The 24,825-nt window shown below is 54.5% G+C and overlaps 10 protein-coding genes across 10 annotated transcripts; 7 read left to right on the top strand and 3 right to left on the bottom strand.

Moving 5' to 3' along the window:
• Positions 1 to 65: 65 nt before the first annotated feature.
• BU26DRAFT_510608 (uncharacterized protein) lies at positions 66 to 2,050 on the bottom strand (the record flags this gene model as incomplete). Its single annotated transcript, XM_033827246.1, has 3 exons — positions 66 to 1,520; positions 1,567 to 1,953; positions 2,015 to 2,050. The coding sequence occupies 3 exons, from the start codon at positions 2,048 to 2,050 to the stop codon at positions 66 to 68; spliced, it is 1,878 nt and encodes a 625-aa protein (XP_033677820.1).
• A 194-nt stretch (positions 2,051 to 2,244) lies between these two features.
• Positions 2,245 to 5,135, top strand: BU26DRAFT_524378 (WD40 repeat-like protein). The gene is made up of 3 exons (XM_033830268.1): positions 2,245 to 2,466; positions 2,518 to 2,545; positions 2,591 to 5,135. Exons 1-3 carry the CDS (start codon positions 2,290 to 2,292, stop codon positions 5,092 to 5,094), a joined length of 2,709 nt encoding a protein of 902 aa, XP_033677819.1. The 5' UTR covers positions 2,245 to 2,289; the 3' UTR covers positions 5,095 to 5,135.
• On the bottom strand, positions 5,077 to 8,216 carry BU26DRAFT_543939 (uncharacterized protein). The gene is made up of 3 exons (XM_033831711.1): positions 7,782 to 8,216; positions 7,165 to 7,728; positions 5,077 to 6,576 (listed from the first exon to the last, which is right to left on the bottom strand). Exons 1-3 carry the CDS (start codon positions 8,028 to 8,030, stop codon positions 5,164 to 5,166), a joined length of 2,226 nt encoding a protein of 741 aa, XP_033677818.1. The 5' UTR covers positions 8,031 to 8,216; the 3' UTR covers positions 5,077 to 5,163.
• A 1,138-nt stretch (positions 8,217 to 9,354) lies between these two features.
• On the top strand, positions 9,355 to 11,292 carry BU26DRAFT_582611 (Dehydroquinate synthase-like protein; the record flags this gene model as incomplete). The annotated part of the gene is made up of 5 exons (XM_033834528.1): positions 9,355 to 9,448; positions 9,496 to 9,698; positions 9,749 to 9,777; positions 9,897 to 10,332; positions 10,386 to 11,292. 5 exons carry the CDS (start codon positions 9,355 to 9,357, stop codon positions 10,914 to 10,916), a joined length of 1,293 nt encoding a protein of 430 aa, XP_033677817.1. The 3' UTR covers positions 10,917 to 11,292.
• Positions 11,293 to 11,686: 394 nt separating this feature from the next.
• BU26DRAFT_610091 (N-terminal nucleophile aminohydrolase) lies at positions 11,687 to 12,989 on the bottom strand. Its single transcript, XM_033835972.1, has 4 exons — positions 12,605 to 12,989; positions 12,398 to 12,555; positions 12,076 to 12,325; positions 11,687 to 11,979 (listed from the first exon to the last, which is right to left on the bottom strand). Coding segments are annotated over exons 1-4 (612 nt in total). The 5' UTR covers positions 12,607 to 12,989; the 3' UTR covers positions 11,687 to 11,777.
• Positions 12,990 to 13,577: 588 nt separating this feature from the next.
• On the top strand, positions 13,578 to 15,201 carry BU26DRAFT_438440 (enolase; the record flags this gene model as incomplete). The annotated part of the gene is made up of 7 exons (XM_033824291.1): positions 13,578 to 13,876; positions 13,933 to 14,011; positions 14,064 to 14,142; positions 14,190 to 14,694; positions 14,744 to 14,882; positions 14,933 to 15,091; positions 15,145 to 15,201. The coding sequence occupies 7 exons, from the start codon at positions 13,578 to 13,580 to the stop codon at positions 15,199 to 15,201; spliced, it is 1,317 nt and encodes a 438-aa protein (XP_033677815.1).
• A 973-nt stretch (positions 15,202 to 16,174) lies between these two features.
• BU26DRAFT_510601 (uncharacterized protein) lies at positions 16,175 to 16,840 on the top strand (the record flags this gene model as incomplete). Its single annotated transcript, XM_033827245.1, has 1 exon — positions 16,175 to 16,840. The coding sequence occupies one exon, from the start codon at positions 16,175 to 16,177 to the stop codon at positions 16,838 to 16,840; it is 666 nt and encodes a 221-aa protein (XP_033677814.1).
• Positions 16,841 to 17,917: 1,077 nt separating this feature from the next.
• Positions 17,918 to 19,997, top strand: BU26DRAFT_524373 (uncharacterized protein). Its single transcript, XM_033830267.1, has one exon. It carries the CDS (start codon positions 18,038 to 18,040, stop codon positions 19,877 to 19,879), a length of 1,842 nt encoding a protein of 613 aa, XP_033677813.1. The 5' UTR covers positions 17,918 to 18,037; the 3' UTR covers positions 19,880 to 19,997.
• Positions 19,998 to 21,474: 1,477 nt separating this feature from the next.
• Positions 21,475 to 22,495, top strand: BU26DRAFT_133650 (uncharacterized protein). Its single transcript, XM_033819699.1, has one exon. The coding sequence runs from the start codon at positions 21,621 to 21,623 to the stop codon at positions 22,299 to 22,301; it is 681 nt and encodes a 226-aa protein (XP_033677812.1). The 5' UTR covers positions 21,475 to 21,620; the 3' UTR covers positions 22,302 to 22,495.
• Positions 22,198 to 24,674, top strand: BU26DRAFT_524372 (uncharacterized protein). The gene is made up of 3 exons (XM_033830266.1): positions 22,198 to 23,127; positions 23,181 to 23,648; positions 23,704 to 24,674. The coding sequence occupies exons 1-3, from the start codon at positions 22,690 to 22,692 to the stop codon at positions 24,337 to 24,339; spliced, it is 1,542 nt and encodes a 513-aa protein (XP_033677811.1). The 5' UTR covers positions 22,198 to 22,689; the 3' UTR covers positions 24,340 to 24,674.
• Positions 24,675 to 24,825: the final 151 nt, after the last annotated feature.

Here is a 24,825-nt window from a genome sequence, read left to right as displayed (position 1 = left end):
AACCGTCGATGGATGACAGATCTGCTGTGCATGGCTCTTATGCCTAGAGAATAGCTAAATTTACCTCACAGAGCACCCCAACCAAATGATTTGGTGCCCATCCAGGTGACTACCACATACTGGCAGCCCCAGAGGGTGAGGTCGATGGCAAGCTCGAACGCTCCGCAAAGCGCTATGCGTGACATCTGCACACCGATGGATGGCCAATTCGAGTCGCTCATCGCGGGTAGGGGATCGAGCACGCGGCGCGGGCCGATGTAACCTTGTCGGCGGGCGAGGTAGTGGGAGGCGACGAGGCGAAGGGTGACAAGCTTGAGCGGCAGCGTCATCCAAGTGACAATCTGAGCTTTGCATATGGCCCCTATCATTTGGGCTGGCTCCGAAGATAGCGTGGTGACTCGGTGATACATTCGTGTGTCCGGCGTACGAACAGGATTCGGCAATGTAGCGTCACGTTGATCAGGCGTTGAGGGACCACTTCCAGCAATCTCAGTGTGAGAGGAGAGTACATGTGGTGGTAGGCGGACCTCCATCTCTACGATCCCCTCTCGAGAAGTGATCCGAATCCTTGGATCATTGTCGTGCTCACTTGTTTGGGAAGCCGTAGGTGACTGAGGAGTAGGCGGTCCCGGCGTTGATTGGGTAGATGTGTTTATAGGTACAAGGAGGCTCTCAGGTTCGAGGGCCTCGGTCGCCGGCGGAGTGTTTTGACGGGCTAGTGGAAGCTCCAATCTGTTGAGGTTGGTTACTTGATTTCCACCGACCTCGATGGCATGCTCGCCGCGGATCTCCGGTCTCCTAGGCGCTGATGTAGCCTGCTCTCGTTCTGTTTCTCCCAAACGGGAGAATGGTTCTCCCCAGCCGATTGTCACCAGCAGTTTGTTGACTGCGCCTCGAATCAAGGACGGGGATCGCCGTCGCAAGCCAAGGATAGATGTTGTCCGACTCTTCGACCCGTCCTCGCGACCAAGCATGTCCGGATTATCTGGATGGACCACGCTACGCTCGATCACCTCATAAACGGCGGCGTAAACCCATCGCTCGTAGAAATGCTCCATACAAACAAAGACGAATGGCGATGTCATTGCCGCCTTGAAGAGATCAAGGGCCGAACAGGACGCACCGTAATGGAGAGAAAATGGTAGTAGAGGTGACCATTTAGAAAAGGGAATGAATGCCCTCAACGGGGGCAAGAGCGGCTTTGCAGAGACCAGACCGAGCCGCTGTAGGTAGGAGTGGTAAGCGAAAGGATAGAACAAACACTCCAGGAACAAGCGCAGACATAGTGTAGGTAAATCCTGCCACCGTCGGAAAAAGCGCCGTGTCCTAGAGCTTGCACGCGTTGCGAGCAGGATGCGTTCAAGAGGACGTAATACGTAAGCAACGTAAACGGTAGCTTGGATGCTAAGGGTCGACAGTAGGCGGGAGGTGAAGCCACCATAGATCAGAGCCTTGCCAGAAAGGCTACGTTCGGAGGCAACGATTTGGGTAAAGGGAAGAGCGTCCCGAAAGCGGAACGTCTGTAGCCTGTTAGGTATTGCAGGCAGCTCATCGTTCAAGGCTCACCAGAATCCTCTCCCTCAAAGACCCAACCCACCAAGTACACAAGTTTTCCGTCAGCGTAGATGCGAGGGCTATAGCATTGCCTGCGGTATCCTCGTCTTCCAGCTCCAGCAGGCGCTCTTCGTATGAGCCCGGAAGGTCCTGCGACGGCGAGCGGCGTCTCTCCACTACTCCAATAGATGCCAGGACATCATTCTGTGCCTCTCTCAACCTACGGCCATGCTCGTTGGCGCGAGGGTTGATCGGGTTGCCTCGCTCATCGTACAACTGGATGTATCTGTTCGGATTTTGCTCTCGCGCTTCGGCTGGGAGGTCCCGCTGAGATGACCCGAGTTGAACGTATTCGGTGGTCTGGGTAGCTGTTTGGCTTGGTTCGAAGGCCGATCGCCCCTGCCTTTCGTTAGAATGAGCTTTGAGGTCGGCCCAGGCGGCGCGTTTAAGGTTGACATACCAGCGCGATTTTAGTCAGATATGCTTGACGGCCCATGGCTGCTTGTCCCGTCAGCAGCTAGGTCCAGAGGAAGGGGCCCCACACTTGTAGTAATGGCGCTCCATCGCAAGCGCTACGAGCGAGGTGGGAATATGTCGTTTGGAGGGAGGTCAACGCGCTATCCGTATCGATAAGGAGCTCCAGAAATTTCCCGACGCCAAGATTTCGCTCACACTTCCAAAGTTCTTCCACCACGAGGTTATGCGCTTATTCTCCTATAAGGTGTCTATAATACGATGGCCCAAAGAGCGGCGGTAAGGAACACGTATGCGGTCGACCGCACGCTTCAGCCCATCTACGCCGGTGGCAGCATTGCCTTGAGCGAAGATGGGCGCACACTGGCGGCATCCGTGGGCGAAGATGCGACGCTCACAGACCTCACAAATGGAAGAGAGTTGGGTAGAATAGAGGGTGTAAGCTAAAATACGCCCTTTGAGTCATACTTCTACTGACCGCCTGCTTAGGACGGTGAACCCGTTACCGCCTTAACCTGTAAGTACGTCCGTTGACCTCCAGATTCGCTGCTAATGTACACAGTAACGCCCGATGCTTCGCACCTCATAATATGCTCCCGATCGCTCTCTATGCGCATATACTCTCTGCTTCCCTCCGAAACCGACGACGAATCAATCCAACCCGAACTCCTCCGATCGCTCCGACCGCATACCTCGCCAGTAGTCACTCTGACGGTGGACAAAACCGGTACACTTCTGGCTACCGGTGGTGCAGACGGTATTGTGAAAATCTGGGATATTCGAGCGGGCTACACCACGCATACGTTCCATGGCCACGGCGGTGTTGTCTCTGCGCTCCACTTCTTCCAGGTCGGCGTTTCCGCGACAGAAGAGTCAGCCGAAAAGAGCAAGAAGAGAAAGCGAAGAAAACCGCAACAAGAAGATGCTAGTGCTGAGCATGGGAATGAGGAAAGTACATTGGAGTATAGGCTTGCTTCAGGCGCAGAAGATGGCAAAATTCGGATATGGGACCTTCACAAAAGAAAGAGCTCAGCCGTCCTAGACTCACACGTCTCCGTAGTACGGTCGCTTGAGTTTTCACCAGAGCAGAAAACGCTGGTGTCAGGAAGCAGAGACAAAACACTAATCCTATGGGATGCGGAGAGGTGGAAAGCGAGTCGCACCATCGCAGCTCTTGAAGGGATCGAGAGCGTAGGGTTCACCGCTGGAGGACAAATTGTCTTCTCTGGTGGAGAAAACGGTCGAATACGGCTCTGGTCCACGGCGACCGGGCGGGAACTTACGCAGGAACAAGAAGCCGGGACCGAGACGGATGCGATCGTAGGCATTCTCTATCATGCGCCCATGCCACATTTGATCTCAGTACATGCCGACCAGGTACTAAATTTCCACTCACTAGGATCACTGGAACTTCCCTTCGTCGAAGCGACTATTAGTCCGTTACCCATCTTCCGAAGAGTGTCCGGTACCTACGACGAGGTTATTGACATAGCCTACGTTGGTTTGGATAAGTCCCTGCTGGCGCTCAACACAAATTCAGAGGATATCCGGATAGTAACGCTAAGGTCCGAAGATGGGAAAGAAGGAAAATACTTCGGCGCAGACGTAGGCTTATTGAAGGGACATGATGACATTATCGTATGTCTCGATGTAGACTGGTCCGGACACTGGCTCGCGACAGCTTCAAAGGACACGACCGCTCGGCTATGGCGCCTGGATCCTGAGCACGACTCGTACACATGCGCGGCTGTACTCACAGGCCATGCTGACCCCCTTGGAGCCATCGCTTTGCCGCATACAACGCCCCCAGAAACCTCAGCAGCGTACACACACCCTCTATCGTATCCGCCAGCATACGTTGTCACCGGCTCCAATGACAAAACACTGAAGCGCTGGGATATCGGCAAGGAAATGAAACAGAAACTGCGAGCGAAGTATACCCGCAAAGCCCACGACAAAGATATCAACGCGGTCGATATTGACCCATCAGGCGCCCTCTTCGCCTCAGCATCACAAGATAAAACAGTCAAGATATACTCAGCCGCGGAAGGTGAGGCAATAGGGGTGCTCCGTGGACATCGTAGAGGCGTCTGGACCGTCAAATTCCAGCCCAAAGAGTCCCAGGTACCCAATTCTGGTAGCAAAGGCTTGATAGCGACAGGGAGTGGAGATAAGACGGTTAAGATCTGGAGTCTATCGGATTACAGCTGTCTGCTCACCCTCGAAGGCCACTCCAATAGCGTGTTAAAGCTCGCTTGGTTACCCTATCGATCAGTCGATGCTCGCGACAGACGTGGCCCGCAACTAGCATCTGCAGCTGGTGACGGGCTTGTCAAGATATGGGACTCTGCGTCTGGTGAGGCGATGTCTACCCTAGATAATCACACCGACCGTGTCTGGGCACTGACTGCACATCCCACCTCCGGCGCTCTTGTATCCGGTGGCGGCGACAGTGTCATCACTTTCTGGGTGGATACGACGAGCGCAACTCTGGAAGCCGCTACTACTGCCGAAACTGCACGTGTAGAGCTCGATCAACGGCTGCAGAACTACGCATATGCGGGGAATTACCGCGAAGCGATTACGCTGGCCTTACAGATGGATCAACCAGGCCGCCTCTTCACGCTCTTCAAATCCGTCGTCGAGACCGAAGCCCCAGACGAAGATAGCATGTCTGGTCTAACGGCCGTTGACGACGTCCTAGCCAACCTTGCAGACGAGCAACTTTACAAACTTCTCCTACGATTGCGCGATTGGAACACGAATGTGCGGTCCGCTGCCGTGGCTCAAAAGATTCTCTGGACCGTAGTGAGATCGTATCCAGCAGCTAGGCTAGCGAGCATAAAACCGGCAGGTAAGGTGGACACGAAGGGGAGTCTGAAGGATGTGCTCGACGCAATCAGGGCGTACAGTGATAGGCATTATAAAAGAGTGGAAGAGCTGATTGATGAGAGCTATCTGCTAGACTTTACGCTCAGAGAGATGGATGAGGTGGGCGATGTGAGAGCCGTCACGAATGGGACGCCTCGGAAGGGGCTAAATGGGGATGTGGTTATGGCGGATTAGGTCAGGAGCGCAATAAGTACTTGAATATACCCTTCTTCAATGTCAGCCCATTATCTCCTTCCTCATCCCTCACGACTGAAACACCTTCGTCGTACTGACATTCACCCTCGACCACCCCTGCCCTTTCAAAACGCAATTGAGAAACTGCATCGGCCAGTAAACATGATACAAGACGAAGAACGGGACCGGGTCCCACAACGCAAACATCCCGTCTCTCCAGCACAGCACATGCTCCCAGAACTCCACCCCTGCATCGATTACATCTTCGAACTCCACTTGCCAGGAAAATAGGGCAAGGACCGGTAGAACGAGAAGCGTGACAATATCGTGGCCCAGCCAGTAGTAGCTGTGCGTTGGCAACCTCGGAACGACAATCTCCCTAGTGTCCAGCGTCTCGTCAGACTCGAAGACGGAAAGATACGCTCCCGCCATCTGTGGCGTATCCGCAAACAGCACAACCGCAGTGTGCGCCCGCGGGTTACACTCAATCGGATAGAGCTGGATGTCTCTTCCCTCTCCTTCGACCAGGAAATCGAACGAAAGATGGCCGGTGAAGTCCTCCCCACCGTCTTCCGCCACACGCTGCGTGAACGCCAGCATCTCCCTGCTCAGATAGCTATCCGGAGACAGCGCTTCGTAGTGCATGAGCATGTCCGAGCTGGGGCACGCGACGAACGCCATAACCCTGCCGCGAACAATAAGCGCATGCGTGCAGTATTCGTGCCCATTGATGAACTGCTGCAGCTGGAGCGGATTGCTCGACGAAACATCCAAGCTTTTAACATACGCCGCGGTATCCTGCGGAGAAGGGAATGGCAGGAGCGTCATCATATTGCCCCTCGCCTTATCACCCACACCAATCGGTTTGAGGATGAACTTTTTCCTCTCGTCTTGCTGCTGGTTGAGAAGGATGCTGAGCACCAATTCTGCGCTCGTACATCGGTAGGATTCCGGCACCAATAGGCCCAGGGACGCGATGTATTCGATGAACAGATCCTTCTCATACAGCACGCCCACAACTTCGTCGTGGAATTGCACAGCCTTGAACGCTGCTCCCCTCTCTCGTTCCGCCAATCTTACAACTTCGCCATCTTCCACCGCAGCCACAACGCTGCTGCAGCTAATCCACAAATCGACCTTCTGATCGAGGATCAACTCGAGCAGGGAGTCGATGTACGGCTCTACATCCTTGCCATCCGGTGGCGTGAGTTTGTAGAAGGAAGACAGGGAGGCTGAGAAGCGGCCTGGGGAGAAGGACGAGATGTCCGCCCCGATGATGCGGTGCGGGGTGTGTTGTGAAAGGAGGCGTGCGATGGTTAGGCCTTTAGTCATGGAGACGCCGGTTACGAGGATGGTTTTAAGGGCATCGTGAGGGCGAAGGGGACGTGGCTGCGGACGAAGTTTGGAGCTTATGAGGCTGAAGAATACGATTGCACTAGATATCGGAATGCATATGAAACTAAGAAAGACAAGGAGAAGATTCTGGGGAATGTGACGGTAGAAGAAAGGAGTGGCGGGTAGCGACGACATGGTGGCAGGAACGTGACTTCGTGGGTGCTGCATGGCAGCACAGCGGAGGTCCTGGGATCTAGGACTGCCTTTGATGGCGTGTGTGGGTGGAAGTATATGCCTTGTTCTTCGGAATGCAAACGGGATCCGGGTCGTTGGGACAAGTCTACACGTCATAGTTACCCCTTGATATGCTAAAAAGCGCACATGTTGGGATATTGGAGGCCCTGCGTTGAGATGATACGGAAAGCGTATTGACGCGTTTAGCGGTCTCTGAAGTTGCTGTACACAGTGCGGCACATGCGAACATGTTCTGGATCACTGGCGGTTATTAGCCCATTGACGGAAATCCAGTACAATACGGATGCAAAGATTATGATGTGGCGCCAGTAAAATACAAGAAGGTATCTTCGGGAATCGTGCGAATTGCATCATCATTGAGAGCCGCTGTTCCGAAGCGGCCAAGCGGTCTATGTCTGCTCCCCGGTACACCTCGTGATCTCGATGCCATCCTACCAACACATTAGCGCACATAGCACTGCTAAACAAACAAAAACTTACCGGAACTCCGGTAGGCTCGTAGCTGTTCACCAGCTTACTATCGTATGCCAGATTCGGATTCCCCTGGCTTTGGCTGAACTTTTCCTCTGAATACTTGTTTGCATACTGCTTCACGGTCCGCTCAGCGATCCCCTCGACCGTAACCCCATCTCGATTCTCTTTAAATTTCTTCCTCTTTTCTTCTACGCTACCCCGAACGTATTCCAGATACGGCGGGTTGCCTGGCTTGATGACGTTGTCGGCTGCTAAAACTGAGCCTGGCGTCACCAGTTTCAACTCTTCGCAGAGCTTGAGGTCAGTCGTGTATGCGGGCTTGTAGTGGTCGAGGAACATCAAGTCGATGTGTTTGAGGGCTCCGAATGAGTGTAGCCGTGCGACGGATTCGTCGCTGGACCCTACCACGACTTTGACGAGGTCCGAGAGGCCGGCGAGATCAACGAGAGACATTATGACGGCGGCGAACTCCGGATTGCGCTCCAGGCTATAGTAACGTCGACCGCCAGCTTTGCGTACTGCGTCGCCGAAGAGGATGCACGAGTAGCCCACATAGCCTCCAAGTTCAACCTATGCGCACAGGTTAGCATAACCTCGTGCGACTATTTTCATATGGAATCTACCATGGTCTCTGGCTTCACTTCTGCGATCAAATCCGTGACGATGCGCCCCTTATCCTCTCCCACATTCATCAAGTACTTCTTCGTCCTTGCATATTCGTCAATGGCGGCAAGAACCTTCTGGGGCGAGCCTCGAATACGTTTCAGGTCTGGATGCGAGTACACAAAATGGAGAAGCTCAATTTCGCGGCCATCGTCGAAGAAGGTGTCCTCTTGCGGCGCGTACGCTTTGGCCTGGTCGAAGCTACCCATTTTTGTCTAAAAAGCAGTACTCAGCTGGGCCGGTGGCTACACTTTCGGCAGATGTGTACGATCACTTCAGCGCGTAGACATTGGCGCAAGGTAGCAAAAGGGAATAACAAGGTCGGCTCGCGACTGTGCTTGGCTATGAGCCCAAAACTTTGCGCGAGATGTTGGCGTCACTCCTTAGGTGAGTGAATTAAAAAGAAGTCGATCCAAGACTCTCCTTCCATAAAGGCGATGCAGATCGGTCATGCAGCCGGGAAAATTTGTGCCTGTCAAGCTGCCATGTGATGCATCAAAGGCCTCCTTAACGCCGACTTCGGCATGGGCCCGTGGGTATAAAGTGGAGCTGCGTACCCCAATCGGATACTGGGTGGACCTATCGATTGGCTCGTAGTGGGGAACGCGGGGAGTCTTGACGTTGAGTTGGGTTGAGGTCGATGTACCTGTCGTCAACGACTTCTAGCGCCATTGTGCTCACTCCAGCTAATCTTAGTTGACAAAGAGAATGAAGCCGTGCAACTAACCTTGCAAGGAAAGTAGTCTGATCAATCCCAGATCGCCTCAACTTTATCTACCCGAGACGGGAACTAAGATCTCGCAGCACGCCACCGGGTGTCCCTGAATGAGGTCTAGGGTAGGATCCGACGTTGAGCCTCAAGACTAGGATTTGAGGCAGGAACCGCGAAGCACAAACTGCAACGGAAGAACTTGCCGCAGTACCTGGGTCCACGCGCCGATCCAGTCGCAAAGAGCCTACAGACCCCAAAGAAGGGACTGAGAAGTAATGAAGTGATGGTTGCAAAGTTACCCCGCAGAGGTCGACAACTCTCAACAACCAAAAGTCGCGTACTCGTTTGGGCCCTAAGCCAAGTTAGCGCCTCGTGCTAGGCCTATCTTGTTCCTGACAAGGCTCGGGGTACAATTGCATGGTCGTTTGTTCGTCAAAGATGCCAAAGCGCCGAATTTGCATGCTGAACCAACAATCCATAACGTCAGATCTAGACGACTTCGGATTTCGACCCACATTTCTTGCTCGAAAAGTCGTTTCATCATGTACCTCCCGTCGAAGCCTAGTCTTGGGCCATGCGAAGTCGCTCGATATTCGCCGCGAACAAGGCACTTCCTACGCGGAGTGATGAGCAAAGAGGCGGCGTATAGTTGACGTTATCCGCCCTGCCTCGACGTTGCAACCAATTGTAGAAGAAAGCGGGTTCAATGCTGGAGGACATCGAGAGTGGACCTTTACATAGACTGGACGTTTCCGTACCGTTGTACTGTTCTGTAACAGATATCAACTATCTCCTGAACTCTTTGACCGTAATTTGTTACTATGTCAGACCTCAATGCGACCGTTCACGAGACCAAGAATGGGTTCCACGTGGAGGGATACGAGAAGATCGAATACGACTTCACCTTGATGGCATGTTCAACGTCGAGAACCCGCAGCTCGCGAACTGCTACGAGCGATGAGACCGCGCTCTCACAATCATGGACTTGAACATCTTCAACCTCTACGGCCAGCAGATGCAGACCTATTTTGCCCATCACGGCCTGGAGTTGAAGATCCACAAGACCATGATCGGCGAGAAGGCGAAGTCCATTGAGACGTTCCTGAACATCGTGGATTCCTTGACCGACTTTGGCGTTATCCGCAAGGAGCCAGTGCTAGTTGTGGTATGTTGAGCGACGTGATCATCATCTCACAGGAACTAACTGTGTTCCAGGGTGGAGGCTTGGTTACCGACGTTGCTGGGTAAAGACTTGTCGCTAGTCCAACGCCGAAGAGCTCTTCCAAGGCACTCTGGCCTATTAGACTTTGACATCGTTGTGCTGGCTAGTGGGAATAGATTTGCTTTGCGCTGCGTATCGAAGAAATACCAACTTTATCCGGATCCCAACAACCGTGATCGGCCTCATTGACGCCAGTGTCAGCATCAAGGTCGCCGTAAACTACGGCAATTATAAGAATCGTGTGGGAGCGTACCATGCACCCATGCACACCTTCCTCGATTTCACGTTCCTAAAGTCGCTTCCGGAAGCTCAGGTTCGGAATGGCTTCGCTGAGCTTATCAAGACCTCCAGCTGCGCACATCTGAGAACGTTCGATCTGCTTGACGAGTTCTGCGAGAGGCTAATTCAAACGCACTTCGGTCGTCTCGGTGATGAAACGGGTGAGGCCAAAAAGGTTGCGGATGAAATAAACCACGCCGGGACCTTCGAGATGCTGAAGCTCGAAACACCTAACTTACACGAAATTGGATTGGACCGTGTGATAGCATATGGCCATACCTGGAGCCTGCTGCACGAGGTAAGAAGGGTTGATATTCCTGTCTACAGTGACATAAACTGACCCATAATCAGCTGACGCCCGCCGTACCGCTTCGCCATGGTCATGCCATCTCAATCGACATGGCCTATTCGGGAACATTGGCGAACATGCGCGGACTGCTGAGCGACGCGGAGCATCACCGACTGCTGAACTTGTTCTCACGGGCAGGGCTGTCGATGGACCATGAGCTCTTCAACGAGGAGGTTCTCGACAAAGCTACCAAAGCCATTCTCGAGACCCGAGATGGGAAGCTGCGAGCCGCTGTGCCTAATCCCCTCGGAAAATGCGTCTTTCTGAACGACGTCACCACGGAAGAGATGAACGCGGCCTTGCGACGGCACAAGGAGATCATGAAGCAGTGTCCTCGCAACGGTGAGGGTATCGATGCCTCCGTCGATGCTAGTGATACTGGTTACACGGTCAATGATGTGCCGGTCGAGCAGACCATGAAGGGAGTCAACGGCAAGATGGTGAACGGTGTGACCAATGGTATCAGCAATGGCATGCCGAACGGACTGCAAAAGGTGATGGCAAACGGGTATCCCACCGGATATCGCAACTGAGCGAAATCTTGAAATGCCAAGTTGGTGAACGACAGTTTGCGATACCGGAGTTGATAGAGATCCGCCAGATATTCAGAGGGAAGAAAAATTCTCCAGGCGGCTTTCTGGGATTGAGCAATAGCGCAGTTCTACCATTGAATAAAAGACTCGTCAGCATTCTCCGAATGCCCGCATACACAATTTGATGAAAATTTCACATGCACAAGCAATGATATGTTCTCCATAAGTCGACACCGATGCCCCATCGCCATCACTTAAGACGACCCACGAGACGCCAGTTTCCTACAGGAGGTTTCTTCTCCGGAGCCACGCCACTGAGAAGTGACTGGCAACCAAAAGCAAAAGTGATGCTGGTGGTCGTGGCTGGCTCCGTTACTTTTTTGATCAAGGAAGCAAAAAAGGGTCAGGGTGCGGCGAAGATTTTATGTGCGCTGAATGCCAAGGCGCTAGACCTGAACGAGAATTATCTCAAGGCAGGAACTACTCCATGCAGCACTGCAGCTGGCCCTCATATTGTATGGCGCGTATGCTTAAAGGGACTAATTAGAATACTTGGGGATTAGGCGTTGAACTAGCTCGATCTGATGAGTAGCGATTGTACCGTGACATGGGAGCTGTACCTGATATTACGAAGTGATCGGCGGGCATTTGGCCCTGGCATTGTTCTCAAATCCCCAGAATTGATTCACGAAAGTAGTTGCCCGTCATCGGACATATGATATTCTCTAGCGCGGTCCCAGGATAGGAAACGCGCCACAAGCTAGAAACGTCCGGACACGTCTACCATAGAAGATATTTTACACTTGTCGCCGGGTTACCAGGACTCCGATGTGCCCTTCATGCAGCCTAATGTGTAGTTGATCATGGCACAACTACCTTTTCATCATCCGCGAATTCCACTTCCCTCACACCGTCCTTCGTTATCACCTTCACCGCGAGGCCCTTGAAGTCGATTGGAAGTCGTCGTTTGAGCTCTTCGCTGCACATGCGCAGGATCTTCATGCCCTTCTCGAAGTCGATGTCGGGATGGTGATGCTTGTCTAGGAGAGAGAGGCAGTAGTACCTGGTGAGCAGGCTGGTTAGCTCGGGTCAAGCGTGTAGAGCAGGAGATGGGTTCGTGTCCGCATAATAGAGGTCTAGGATAGGGCCGAAAACGTACTGTGCGTAGCCGTGGGCGGCATATGGGACTGGAGCTTGGCTGGCGAGGTAGTCGATCCAGTATAACGTAGGCTTGTCGGCGATCTTGTCGTAGCCTCCCAGCAGCAAGTTTACCGTATACGGCCTCCTCGATCGCAGCGCTCGTGCAAGTTCTCCTCGGACAAAGCTTGCTGTTGCGGAGGGTGACAGCTCCATGCTGTTGCGCATTGAGTACAGCTGAACGTTGGCTTGGATGTATTCGGCGAATTGCACTACCATGTCTGTCAGAGGGAACATCCCGACAGCAACACACGATCCGCCAAGGGAAAGAGTCCGTCACGCACCCGTATCGCCAGCTTCACCGGAATATGCCATCAGCGTGTGCGGATTGAGCTCCCGGGTCTTGTCATCGGAAGCTTTGAGGATGGTAGCGCCACGCATGGCTGCTTTCGAGGCGGCGACGATGGTGAAGTCCTTGCCTGTTATTCCGAGTAGAACCTCCCTAGACAAAATTCAGGTACATATTGCCATGCAAACTCGGGACATCTTACATGATGAAGCTTCGGCGGCGTAAGGTGGGGAGTCTGGGAGTAACCGGGGTTGGCTTGAAAAGATTATGAGTGGGCAGAGGAGAGTTTTGGGGATTTAGAGACTCTCACGAGGCAAGCGGAGAGAAGACGTTCGATAACAGGCTTGTTCGATGCGGAGTGTGAACGCGACGCCAGAGCTGCCTTCGATATGCCAAGCCGGCCTGAGGCCCGAGCTCCAAAGCACCGTGTTTGCTGTGTTTGCCGCCCGCCCACGTGACGTTACTAAACCCCGAGGTCAAGCTCACAAGGCGAGATGCGAACCAATCGCGGGGAGAAGCAGAAAGAATTGATGTCAATTTAGTTGTCATTTGGGGCTAATCACAGAAAGTCTAGCTGGCAGCTTTGGGAGCTTCTCGTCACCAGTTTTGTCGATGTAAACACAGAATGTAACTGTTACTGCAGCCCTTCCTCAGGCGAGACTCCAACTGAATGCGGGCTTGCCGGATTCCACGGCCGCGAGCATCGTATTGGCCAATGAAGCCACAGGGCTGGCGCAGGCAGGAGAGAATGGAGCATCATCGCTCAGCAGATCCTCAGCCCCGCCAACAATACCCCTCCAAACCCTCAACCACTTTGCTAGTCCGTTCCCCATCACAACACCATACTTTTTCTGCATTGACCGATCTGACCACGAAAAACAGCACGTAAGTCAATCGATTTTCTAATTGCCTCATCCGCGGCCGAGCCTGTCATCCCACATCCCACAACGCCCACTCCTTCGGAGCCCGCAAACTTTGGCCCGTTGAGCCTGGGCTGAACTGCGGTCTTATCGAGGGCGACGCTGCTTTTTCCTCGACTGCAAGCATTCTCTTCCACTTGACATCACTCACCCTCTCTCCGCTATATATTGCCCATTTCATCCTCTAGCGACTGCTTCTCCTCCCAATTGCTCCATTGTTGACCCTGTGCTTACACGTCACACCACACAGACACCATGGCCATCACTAAGATCCACGCCCGCACCGTCTACGACTCCCGCGGCAACCCCACCGTCGAAGTCGACCTCGTGAGCGAGACCGGCCTGCACCGCGCCATCGTCCCCTCCGGCGCCTCGACCGGCTCGCACGAGGCTTGCGAGCTCCGTGATGGAGACAAGTCCAAGTGGGGCGGCAAGGGCGTCACCAAGGCCGTCTCCAACGTGAACGACATCATTGCGCCCGCTTTCATCAAGGAGGCGATTGACGTCAAGGACCAATCTGCCGTGGACGCTTTCCTGAACAAGCTCGATGGAACGTGAGTCGGCCCCGAGCTCTAAGGAGAGACAATGGCTGACATCGAGGCTCCTCTAGCCCCAACAAGACCAAGCTCGGTGCAAATGCAATCCTTGGAGTTAGCATGGCCGTCGCGAAGGCTGCCGCCGCTGAGAAGGTAGCGTTCCTGGCTACGTTCCCTGATGGTACATGAACTAAATGCGTGGCAGGGTGTGCCTCTGTACGCTCACATCTCGGATCTTGCTGGCACCAAGAAGCCCTATGTGCTTCCTGTCCCGTTTATGAACGGTAGGCAAAGGCACCGGCTTTACTGGAAAGCGGCTAACAGATAACAGTCCTGAACGGTGGCTCCCACGCTGGTGGTCGTCTCGCCTTCCAAGAGTTCATGATCGTGCCTTCCGAAGCCCCAACTTTCACCGAAGCTATGCGCCAGGGTTCCGAAGTCTACCAGAAGTTGAAGACACTCGCCAAGAAGAAGTATGGACAGTCTGCAGGAAACGTTGGTGATGAGGGTGGTGTTGCCCCGGATATCCAGACGCCAGAGGAGGCGCTCGACCTCATCACCGAGTCCATTGAGGCGGCTGGCTACACTGGCAAGATCAAGATCGCCATGGATGTCGCCTCCAGCGAATTCTACAAGGCCGACGACAAGAAGTACGATCTCGACTTCAAGAACCCCGATAGCGACAAGAGCAAGTGGATCACCTACGAGCAGCTTGCCGACATGTACAAGTCTCTAGCCTCGAAATACCCGATTGTCAGCATTGAAGACCCATTCGCGGAGGACGACTGGGAAGCCTGGAGCTACTTCTTCAAGACCTCCGACTTCCAGATCGTTGGGTAGGTACTAATTCTCGAGATCGTCATACCCAGGCTTACCGTGGCACAGTGACGACCTGACTGTTACCAACCCTACATTCATCAAGAAGGCGATTGAGCTCAAGTCCTGCAACGCCCTCTTGCTCAAGGTCAACCAGATCGGCACCATCTCCGAGGCCATCCAGGCCGCCAAGGATGCCTTTGGCGCGGTAAGTATTGTTCGAACTGGTTTTATGACGAGACGACTAATCAGGTGCAGGGCTGGGGCGTGATGGTCTCCCATAGATCCGGTGAGACCGAGGATGTGACCATCGCCGACATCGTAGTGGGTCTTCGCAGCGGACAGATCAAGACTGGTGCGCCAGCCCGATCGGAGCGTCTCGCCAAGCTCAACCAGATTCTCCGCATTGAGGAAGAGGTATGAAGGCCGATTTCTTCCGCTGGAGCACTCTGCTAACATTTGTCAAACAGCTTGGCGACAACGCCGTCTATGCCGGGGAGAACTTCAGGACTGCTGTCAACCTCTAAGCTACTCGCTTGAAGCCACACCAGGCATGAACAGGGGACGGGCTGAGCGGTGGGCTCCATTTCAAAACGCGCTACGAAGGCATGAACTCAGCAAAAGTCGGTAGAGGTAACAAATCCCATCACGGCAATATATAGTGCACAAGGTGTAGAGCCTTCAAATTGAAAGGTTAGGATACGCTAAGAATCATTGCTTTGCCAAAAGCGGTAAGAACGGCCGTGCGATCCACTGCGAGATGTTGACCGAGGATTCCTGCTAATAATTTTCTTCCCCTTCCACATCTCCGGCGACGAACACGGAATGTTTCGGGATGCCCTTTACGCTACGGCCCGCGCCGCGATGTCACCCTTGCCTCACGGCAAATAAGACCTGATCTCGAATGTCTTACACACGATGTCAAATTCTATTGAAAGCAGATCATCACATCGCTGGATACTGTTGTCCGCCATCAGAAGGTGCCGTTTCCTTGAGCACCACGAGTGCATGCATCGCAGAATAAGTGCCGTCATTGTCGATGGCCAATATACTAATGACACTTCAGTAATAATCCACTGCGCTACTTCATAAACAGCTTTGGAAGTGTTTCCTAGTCTCCATCTACCACGAAGTCCGCCAATCTCCCTCACAGCTTCCAGTTTTCCTCGACGTTGAGCTTCGCGAGCAGCTACGGGTCGCAGTTCCTAAAACAACCCAATCAGATCGGCGCCACGTATCCGAACTCCTCGATCTCCCTCAAGTTAGACTGCTTTTCACGTCTCAAACATGGTTCTCTTCTATTAAAATTTCAAATGCCATAGTTCACCATGGAGACCAGGTTTTTGGCTTGTTTGGAAACGTCTGCACGCTTTTAAGCAGCCGTAATGCCGTCTACCACCTTCTCAGTTCATCTCACATGCCATCCTATCGACATCTAACGCGCTCGCATTCATTTTCTTCCCAATTCCGGCAGCCTCACACTTAGGCCCTGTTACAAAAATGACTAAGTCGTCTGCGTTACGGCTACTACTCGCTCACGCTTTCGGCGTCGATGCCTACTTCAACGCAGCCCACGACGTCGGTTCCGTACGCGACTTCCCCAGGGCAGCGAATCTCTACGCTCCACGCTCGGCAACGAACGACGGCAAAACGTCCTCTACGGAGCCATCCGCTTCCCTTAAAGTCTATTCGACATTTTCATCTAGTCCAAGCACGGCCCTATTCACATCGAATGCTAATTGCTCCTCGGAGGGAGTGTCCACCGTCATCGCCGCCTCTAGTCAACAGCAACACATCACGGATGGCGTCCATCTTTTAAGCACAGCGACCACCTGCCTCGCCAGTGGATCGGCCATGTCTCTTCCTTTTACAAGTGAACCTTGTCCCGGCAACACCGTCAATATCACGGCATCGATGGAAAGATCTCCGACCGCACAAACGAAGACATCAACACCATGCGGTAAATGCGCCGGCCCGGTTGCCACCGCCTATCTATGCAATATCTCCAAATTCTCCAATCGTTCCATGACCTTGAGCTTCACTCATCCGCCAGGGCCGCGCCAGACGAACTACCGCACGATGAATATGGGGACGAAGGATTCTATCTGTTCGCTCTTGGGACGTGGAGTCATTGGCTACATTGTTTGGCTCATAGTCATGCTGTAGAGTCAGACAAGTAGGAACGTGAGAGGACCGAGCCATTCTCAAACGCGTTGTGCTCGGTTGATAATCTCTTTATTCGCACTATGCTTTCCATTTCTCCTCTTACTTGCTATTGAGGCGCGATACCTCTTCTTCCTACCTCTCTTACCTAGCAGCCGGCTATTGGCGCCCCTCGTACAACATTGTGCACTCCTGCTGTCCAGTTCTGAAGAAAACAAAGGGGCTTTGTTCTATTGTTTCATTCCTTCTTCAAGCCTTCGGGAAGAATACTCCTGTACTACTTTGGTAGCTTCTCCCTTTCAATTCGGTCTTCTTTGTTCACCCTAATCCTAAACTTATTGCGCGATAAGATTACCCCAGTCCTTCCCACGATGAGAGTATACATGCACACGTCAAATTGTTCGCATACATTCATACCAGCGAAGCATTTGTTTTCTAATTAGCGATATCGCCCATTCGTAGTCATCGGCATATAGCATTAGAGTCCCTCTTCTGTATCCGACCTTAACTCAAGATCCGAGACCAGGTTCATACTATAGCTAACAGACCGCCGCAATTGCCTGATACACATAAGCGTCAGGAACGCATTTTCAACGGTTCGTTATCTCTCATACACCCAGTCGATCCATTAACCGAGTGCCGAAGCGGAACCAACGACTATCTAGGTACCTATATAGACGCATCGGCAAAGTGTCCAAACCCCCTATTCTACCAACCATGGCTGACCAAAGAACCACAGCCGTCGCCAACCCCTTCACCCGAAACCCTTCGCGAATGAAGCGCAACACCCGTGGCAGCAAATGGGTTAGCGAAGGAGCACCATACAAGCAGAATCGCCGCGGACCAGAGCGGCCCGTTGAGCTTTTCCGTGGAAACGCATATAGAGGGAGCCAGGCAGCTTCTGTCTCTGAAGTCTCGGCGAGCAGGGCGAGCTGGAGGGAGAGTGCCGAGTCTGTGTATTCGCTGTCTAAACCTGCTGTGTATGATATCAGGGAAATACCGGATGCTAATCTGCGGTTCAGCGGGTTTGACTGGGATGATGATGATGAAGCGGTTTCTCCGAGGACGAAGGTTCGTTCTGGGGATCAAGCTCCTCTTTTCCACATCCCGACTCCACCAGAAGTCTCGCCTCTCTCTGCGAATTTTACTACTCGGCGAGATAGCCCGGTGTCGGACCTTGATGCGATGAGGTGGTCGCATATGAAAGATCCCGAGGAGAGGAAGGAATCTGACGCTACTGTGTTTCCTCGCTTCTCTTACACTCTTCCTAAACTACCGCCAAAGCCTAACAAAAAGGAGAAGGGCAAGAAGGAGAAGCAAGTCCGCTTTCCTGAGGCATCAAGCTCTGGCCATGAAGAACGAACTGACACCCATGAAGCAAGCGCGGGGAAAAGCGGCTCTAGGCTTGCTGACCTATTCCGTAGCGCGAGGGAGATATACAGCGCGGGTCCTAGAGGCGAAGGCCAGAAAATCTGGAGCGGGATACGGAAGAAGAAGCGCGCTCAGAAGCAGGCGGCAAAACAACACCAGCTGCAAATCATCCGCGAGAATCCACAACCACAAGCATACGGCTCGCCTACTCCTTTCACCCCAGCCCGTCCCTCACCTCCTCCACCTCTCGGGGTCTCCCGGGGTCGGTCTAGTCCCCGGCCAAAGCATGCCCACGTACCACTGACTCCTCACTCGTTAGCTGGCGCGGGCTATTACTCCCAATCAGGATATTCTATTCCCGTAGCAGCATCGGCCAGCGTCCAATACGACGGGCAGGAAGTCGTTGTTGATGGGTACAAGCCTCTTCCCCCAGTGCCGAAACTTGATGCCGCACCAAAGAACCGCGACGAAGTGAGGGAGAGGAAGACTCCGTCTCCTCCCCCACCGCCACCACCGCGCCCTGTGCCATCCAAGAACCCCGAGAGGGTGATACGGCAGCAGGTAGGTACTACATCCTCTACCACAGCGCCTCAGCCTCAGAGTAGGACGCAATGGTTCTCCGAGCTCGACGACCAGCAGACCGAACGCCCACGCCGCACTCCCCAGCGCAAGGAACCGGGCCGGCTCAGGCGCTTCTTCTCTCTCTTCCTAAACATCGAGGAACCCTCCGATCCCCATGCCGGCGCAGCAACTAACCATCACCCTGCGAAAAAGCACTCGAAGCTCAAGGCGCAAATCTCGCACCCAGGCCCCATGGCCGTGCTTGATAACCGGACCGTCAACGTCGCCGTCGAGAACGGTGGCGTAGGCGGCCCAGCAGCGGCTATCTCCCTCCCTCTGCGCAACGGCGAGATCGTGCAGCCCAGAAGGCACGCAGCTCAAGGTAAGAAGGGGAAGGGAAAGCAAAAGCGACTGACCCCTCCTCCTCCAGTGGCGCAATCCGAAAGCCCTGCTTCAGACAGCAAGATCCTGGATAGCAGTAGTAGTAAAGCAAAGGACCACGGCGCATCCAAAGAAAAGCCATCCCACTGCTGGCGGGACATGCTGCTAACCAGTCCCTCTCGCCCTTACTCAGACAGCAAAGTCCCCTCCGGCAGCAAACCGCAAAGCAAACCGCACGCCGGTCTGAAAGAAAAGCCGTCCCACCGCTGGCGCGACATGCTGACCAGCCCCGGCGAGCACGGCGGTAAGTCTTTCTACAGCGGGCTGCGCGAGACGGAGCGCGGCTGGGGCCGCAGGCGGAAGAGCTCCGATGTGAGCTTTGCGTGCCAGGGAATCATTTCGTCGGCCCTTTGCGCTGACTATCCGTCACATCCGGACTATCCTGTTATGAACCCTTATGCGAGCGCGGCCCAGTACCACGGGCAGCAGCAAGCACGGGGGGGAGGTATAGCACGTGCGAATGCGATCCGCGACCCTGGACCGTCCTCCCAAACCCAAACGCAAATCCATAATCAAAGGTATGAGTTCGAAGATAGAGATGCTGTCGTCGCGCCGCTGTTCTGCGGCATCGGAGGCACCATGGCTTCGAATGGCGGCGGAGACAGAATTAGGGACACGCGGTTCTACCAGGCCTATGATGACGTGCTGGGGGAGTATGAGAAGAACTGAGGAACGGGGTCTAGAGCGTGTGGTTTACTGTACAGAGTACGATGGGATCTGATCCGATCTGCGCGGAGCGGGATGCGGATCTACAAATAGCGCAGCGTGGGGTAGAGGAACGGGCCTTGACGGGAGAAGGAAGAGGAAGGTTTGGAAGGGGGGGAAGAAGGGGCCAGGGGATGGGACGGGAGGGTGGTGTGAGATGTCACCAAACATATGTTCGACTGGCGATGAGAGGAGCTATTGATTTGAGAGCGGGTTATTCTGGTGGTGTACCTGCATTCTGCGTCGAAGCGAGCGATCCTTCAGCATTTGCATCGCCATTTCCATCATCTTTCATTTCCTAGCTCACCTCTCCAATAATCCATCAGATACTCAGGATATACAGTAGACATCGCTTCGGCCTCAATACATCAACCATGCTATTAATACCCGCTCTTCCGCGCGTCTTCGCTGCCGCCAGTCGCCGTGGTACCCCACCCGCGAGGCAGAGCTGCGTCGAAGAAGGGCTGAAAGCAATATATAAACCCTGTTGCACGAGCAGGGAGACAGAGGTCAGATAGGGAAGCGACGGCCGAAAGCGGACTAAAACGTTTCGAAACAATTTTCGGAAACATGTGCACAGGGCTGATGATGACCGACGGTGAGCAGCACGTTGGAGTGAACAGATGGCCCGGGTTGGCGGGGCGCGAGCGTTGGAGGACGTTGGGATGGCAGGGAGGGAGGGAGCGAGGGAGGGAGGGAGCGAGGGAGGGAAGGGGGGATAAAAATAAGTGTGATGGATGTACAGGTTGATAGCGGTAGTGGGAGTGGAAAAATGCTCGCGACGAACACAGTTAATCTAGGTCTACGTGGTGGCAGCGGAGGACGGGCCTAAAGCGTGTCTTAAGTGCTGTGCTACCACACTTTCTCACGGGTAGTAAGAGAGGGCTGGGCAGTGCGCGGCGCACTCAGAGCCGTGTACTGTGTATGAACCTGCAGCGCTCACACCGGTTGCTCTCACAGCCGCGGAAGGGAAGGGACGGGCCTCATCCTTCTGGCGTTCGTGTTGGCTCTGTGCGGCGTCTGGGGAAGGCGCGAGTTGCGTCCTTCCCGCCGCCCAACATGCCAGTGACGACAGCCACGGCTCACGCGATGCTCATGCAGAGGGAGAAGCCAGCGTGGACGACGTTGCCAGAAGGTGTGGAGGATGAGGACAGCACACACCGTGTTAGCCTGGTCCTGGGCCCTGCTCAACGGCTAGTCGTGAGATATGGCCCCAAAAATAGGCGTGTGCGCGGAACGAGGATCTTGTTCCTGCTTGAAACGAAACGCATCTTGCCCGATGCAGGCGGGCTATCGAAACGGCCGCTAATTCGACCGTCATGGGTAGCTATTGCCACCGCTAATATCTGCATTGGGGGCAATTAGCTGTGCTGGGTTGCAGAGGCCTGTCATGCCTTGGATGCATGTCGGTCCCTTCCTCCGCAACTTGCCGAACTCTGGTGCTGACCGGCCACAGCAGATGGAGGCAATCAAGGTAATCTATGCGGTGATGACGCTGGAGTGCCTGCGGGCGCGGGCGCGGGTAGAAGGCAGACTTTATGCGACGGCTGCGAGCGCGACGTCGAGGCAGTGTCTCTCACCAGCGGCGACGACGGCGGGCGAACTCGAGCGGCACAACGCGGACTCGATCGCGCCCAGCAGAGTGAGCAGAGTGAGCAGAGTGGGGTTTCCCTGGCGGACGACGAGGTGGAACGGCGGATCTGCGATGGCGATTGGTGCGTGCTTTTCCCCGCCAGCGCTTCGCGGGAGCTTGTTTCGCTCCATCGTTTATGCGGACCCTGCAGCCCCCGTCCACTCACGCCTCACAATGCCCTTGTGCGTTTTCCCAGGCGCGAAACACGCCCGATCAATTGGCCGCGAGCTGCCGCTGCCCTGGCTCCGAGCAACGCCCTCCGAGCTTGGGGCCGTCCTCTGCCTCCGAATGGCACGCGGCCGCAGATGGCGCAGATGGCAGAGCGCGCGAAGACGCCGTCTTTGCTTCTTCCTCTCCTCCTCTCGGGCGACACTGCGGCGCAGACGAGAGCACGACTTCACGACTGACGGCCACCTGACGGCTCTGACGGGCGACGACGACGACGACGACTACGACTGCGACTGCGACTGCGACTACTGTCTAGCTGACAGCGACGGCCCCGCAATCAGCACGCTGTCAGCACGCTTCAACACCAAGAGTCTTCGGTCCTTGTCTGCAGCGTGCGCCGCTCGGTCTGGAAGCGCATACTTTTCTAATCGTTTATTGCTTTCACCCGGGCGTCTATTTCTGGGCCGCCATCCACTCCCCTCCCTCCTCTGCGCGCCATTGCGAACCTGCTCGTCTGCCCTAGTGCAGCCTATCACATCCCGCCCAGCAGTCGTGCAGCTGCCTCCATTGGCGCCATACATTTAGTCCTGCTGTAAGTACCCGCCAGCCTTTCCATCCCAACTCTCTCTCTCCACCCTCATCCGTGCTCCCCGCCTGTCCAATCCACCGTGCCCTTGCCCGCGAAGCGCCGCGAGACAAAAGGCCAGCGCCTCGCCCTCCTGCTCGCCTCTCCTCTCTCTTTCTTCCCAGCAGGTCTCTTATTGTAATACTTGTGTGCCTTCGTCGCTTTTGTCTCCCCCTCATCCTTGTTGGCACTTGGTCGAAAGCTGGGCTGGTTCCAAGTCTTTCCCGTAGACACACACATTTCTATCCCCCACTCCTCGCCATCGTCCTTACTGTTACGCCGCCTCCTCCTCTTTCATGACACTCTCACGTCGTCGATTCGTCTCGTGAACCTGGAAGACGTCTTAGGATGGCCGCCAACGATAAGAAGAGTGCCACAGTTACTGTCCTCGAGAAACGCCGGAATTCGAAAGACTCGCTCGCCCCGTCTGTCAAGACGCCCCGCACAGCACGCTTCGCAGAGGCAACATCAGTGTATTCGCCCATCGATCCGCCCAGGTCGCCCTTCGACGGCAATATCCCTACGAACCACTACAAGCCGCAACCCCAAGTATCCGACGTCGGCTTCGGCTACGTCCAGTCCGTCGAGATGGAGGAAACCGACAGGAGGTACCTTCCTCCGCCCACGCCAAAGACGCCACTCAAGAGCCCGCTCAAGAGCGCTATGAAGTCGCCCGGTGCTCCGCCGCGGACACAGGAGACCATGATCCTGAGTCCTTCGTTCAGAGAAGAGGCAGAGCTGGAGAAGAGGGAGGAGATGACGGAGAAGGAGCAGCAGAAAGATTTGGTAAGTCTTCGCCCTGCCTCACGTTGAAGTAGTGCATCACTAACAGCGAGCAGAAAGTCAAGATAAGAGTACGGGTAGCAAAGATCTTCCTCAGAGGCATCAACTTCGCCTGCAGTCTGATCGTCCTTTCCATGCTTGCGACCGCCTTCTCCATCTTCAACGCTACCAAAACCCTCGCTCCAAGGAACGGTCTCCCGGCATGGGCAGCCAACACTAGGATCTGGCCGCAGGTCCTGCTTCTCAGCATCGCCTGTATCTCGCTTGCCATGTCCGTCTTCGTCCTGATTGCGTACGGAAGAGGAGGGCATCACAGAGCAGAGAAAGTAGCCGCGTACTATACCGTCTTCGCCGTGGGTTTCTTCGTCTTCAGCATCATCATGTGGGCAATCGGCGCCGCAGTCCTCAATCAAAGTAAAGCCCAAGGGAAAGGGAAAGACATGTGGGGCTGGTCATGCGTGGACAACAAGCGACGACACTTGTTCGAAGACGATGTGTCGTATGCGCTCGTCTGCCGCCTCCAGGTAAGCTCCACCAACTCCTCCTCTCCCCCTCACACCCTTCTAACTATTCGACTAGAACTGGGCCCTCGTCTGCTGCATCATCGAAGTTGTCATTGAAACCCTCTGCATCATCATCTACGCCATCGTCTTCTACCGCTTCTGGTCCAAGCGCAAGCTCCGGAAGTCCATGGCCGTCCGCGACAAAGCCCGCTCAGATCTCTATCTCGCACAGCTGCGAGGTCAATCCGCACCCAACACGCCCGGCTTTGGTCCCCTCTCCCCTCGTTCTGGCGGCTGGCGCCCTCCCCCAGGCCACCCCGCCTACGTTGACCCGCAGTCCGCCGCTGAGAACGGCGCAGCGGAGACAATACAGTACGCGCGAGAAATCGCGCAGCCGCAGCCCTTCCAACTTCAAGCACCCCCGATCAAGATCCAGGGCGCTACGCCGAAACTCGACCAAGATGGGTTTGAGTCGCCGTCACGATCACACACCGTCTCCCCGCCGCTACCGCCTGCCTCCCCGGGCTTCAAGGAGAGGAACAACGAGCATGTGGGCGCCGCACCGGGCGAGCAGACTTATGCTTCGGTTCCGATTCCCGGAGCTTACACACCAATGACGAGCCCACAGTATCCGCCGCCGGGACACCCGCAGCCGACGCCGACAGCGGCCGGCTTCGACTTTGGTCCCAGTGTCACGAACGGGCGGCAGTAGACTCGTCGGTCTGCGTGCGTGCGTGTGTGTGTATTTCCAATGCTCAAGCTGCATAGCGTAGCGTCTTTTTCCTTCTCTTACCTCGGATCTTGGGTCAATCTGGGCATGGCTGGCGAAACGATCTCCGGGTAACTCTGTATATGATTTCGATCTACTTTTGGCCTAGGCCACATTTCCTTTACCGTCAATCTCTCGCTCATAATTATTTCCTTAGGGTGTTGTTGTGGACGGAAACGGGTTTTCCTTTTGATACCTCCCAATGATGGCTCTCTCATATCCATCGATCGCTCAAGTCACGAAAGATGAGATGGCCGTCGCTTTGTACAGAAGTTAATCGCTGCTGCTGCGAACAATGAAAAAGATGAACTCAGACTTAATTATCTGCTCCAGACTTGAACGAACAAATTTTCAACGTGATGCTTTTCTGCGCTTCGTGATACATGGTCGGTTCTAAACGTAGTTCGACATGCTCATTTCGCGTCTATC

Source organism: Trematosphaeria pertusa (genome assembly GCF_010094035.1).
Source record: "Trematosphaeria pertusa strain CBS 122368 unplaced genomic scaffold BU26scaffold_19, whole genome shotgun sequence".
Taxonomy (NCBI): domain Eukaryota; kingdom Fungi; phylum Ascomycota; class Dothideomycetes; order Pleosporales; family Trematosphaeriaceae; genus Trematosphaeria; species Trematosphaeria pertusa.
This window is presented reverse-complemented; position numbering and strand designations above follow the sequence as displayed.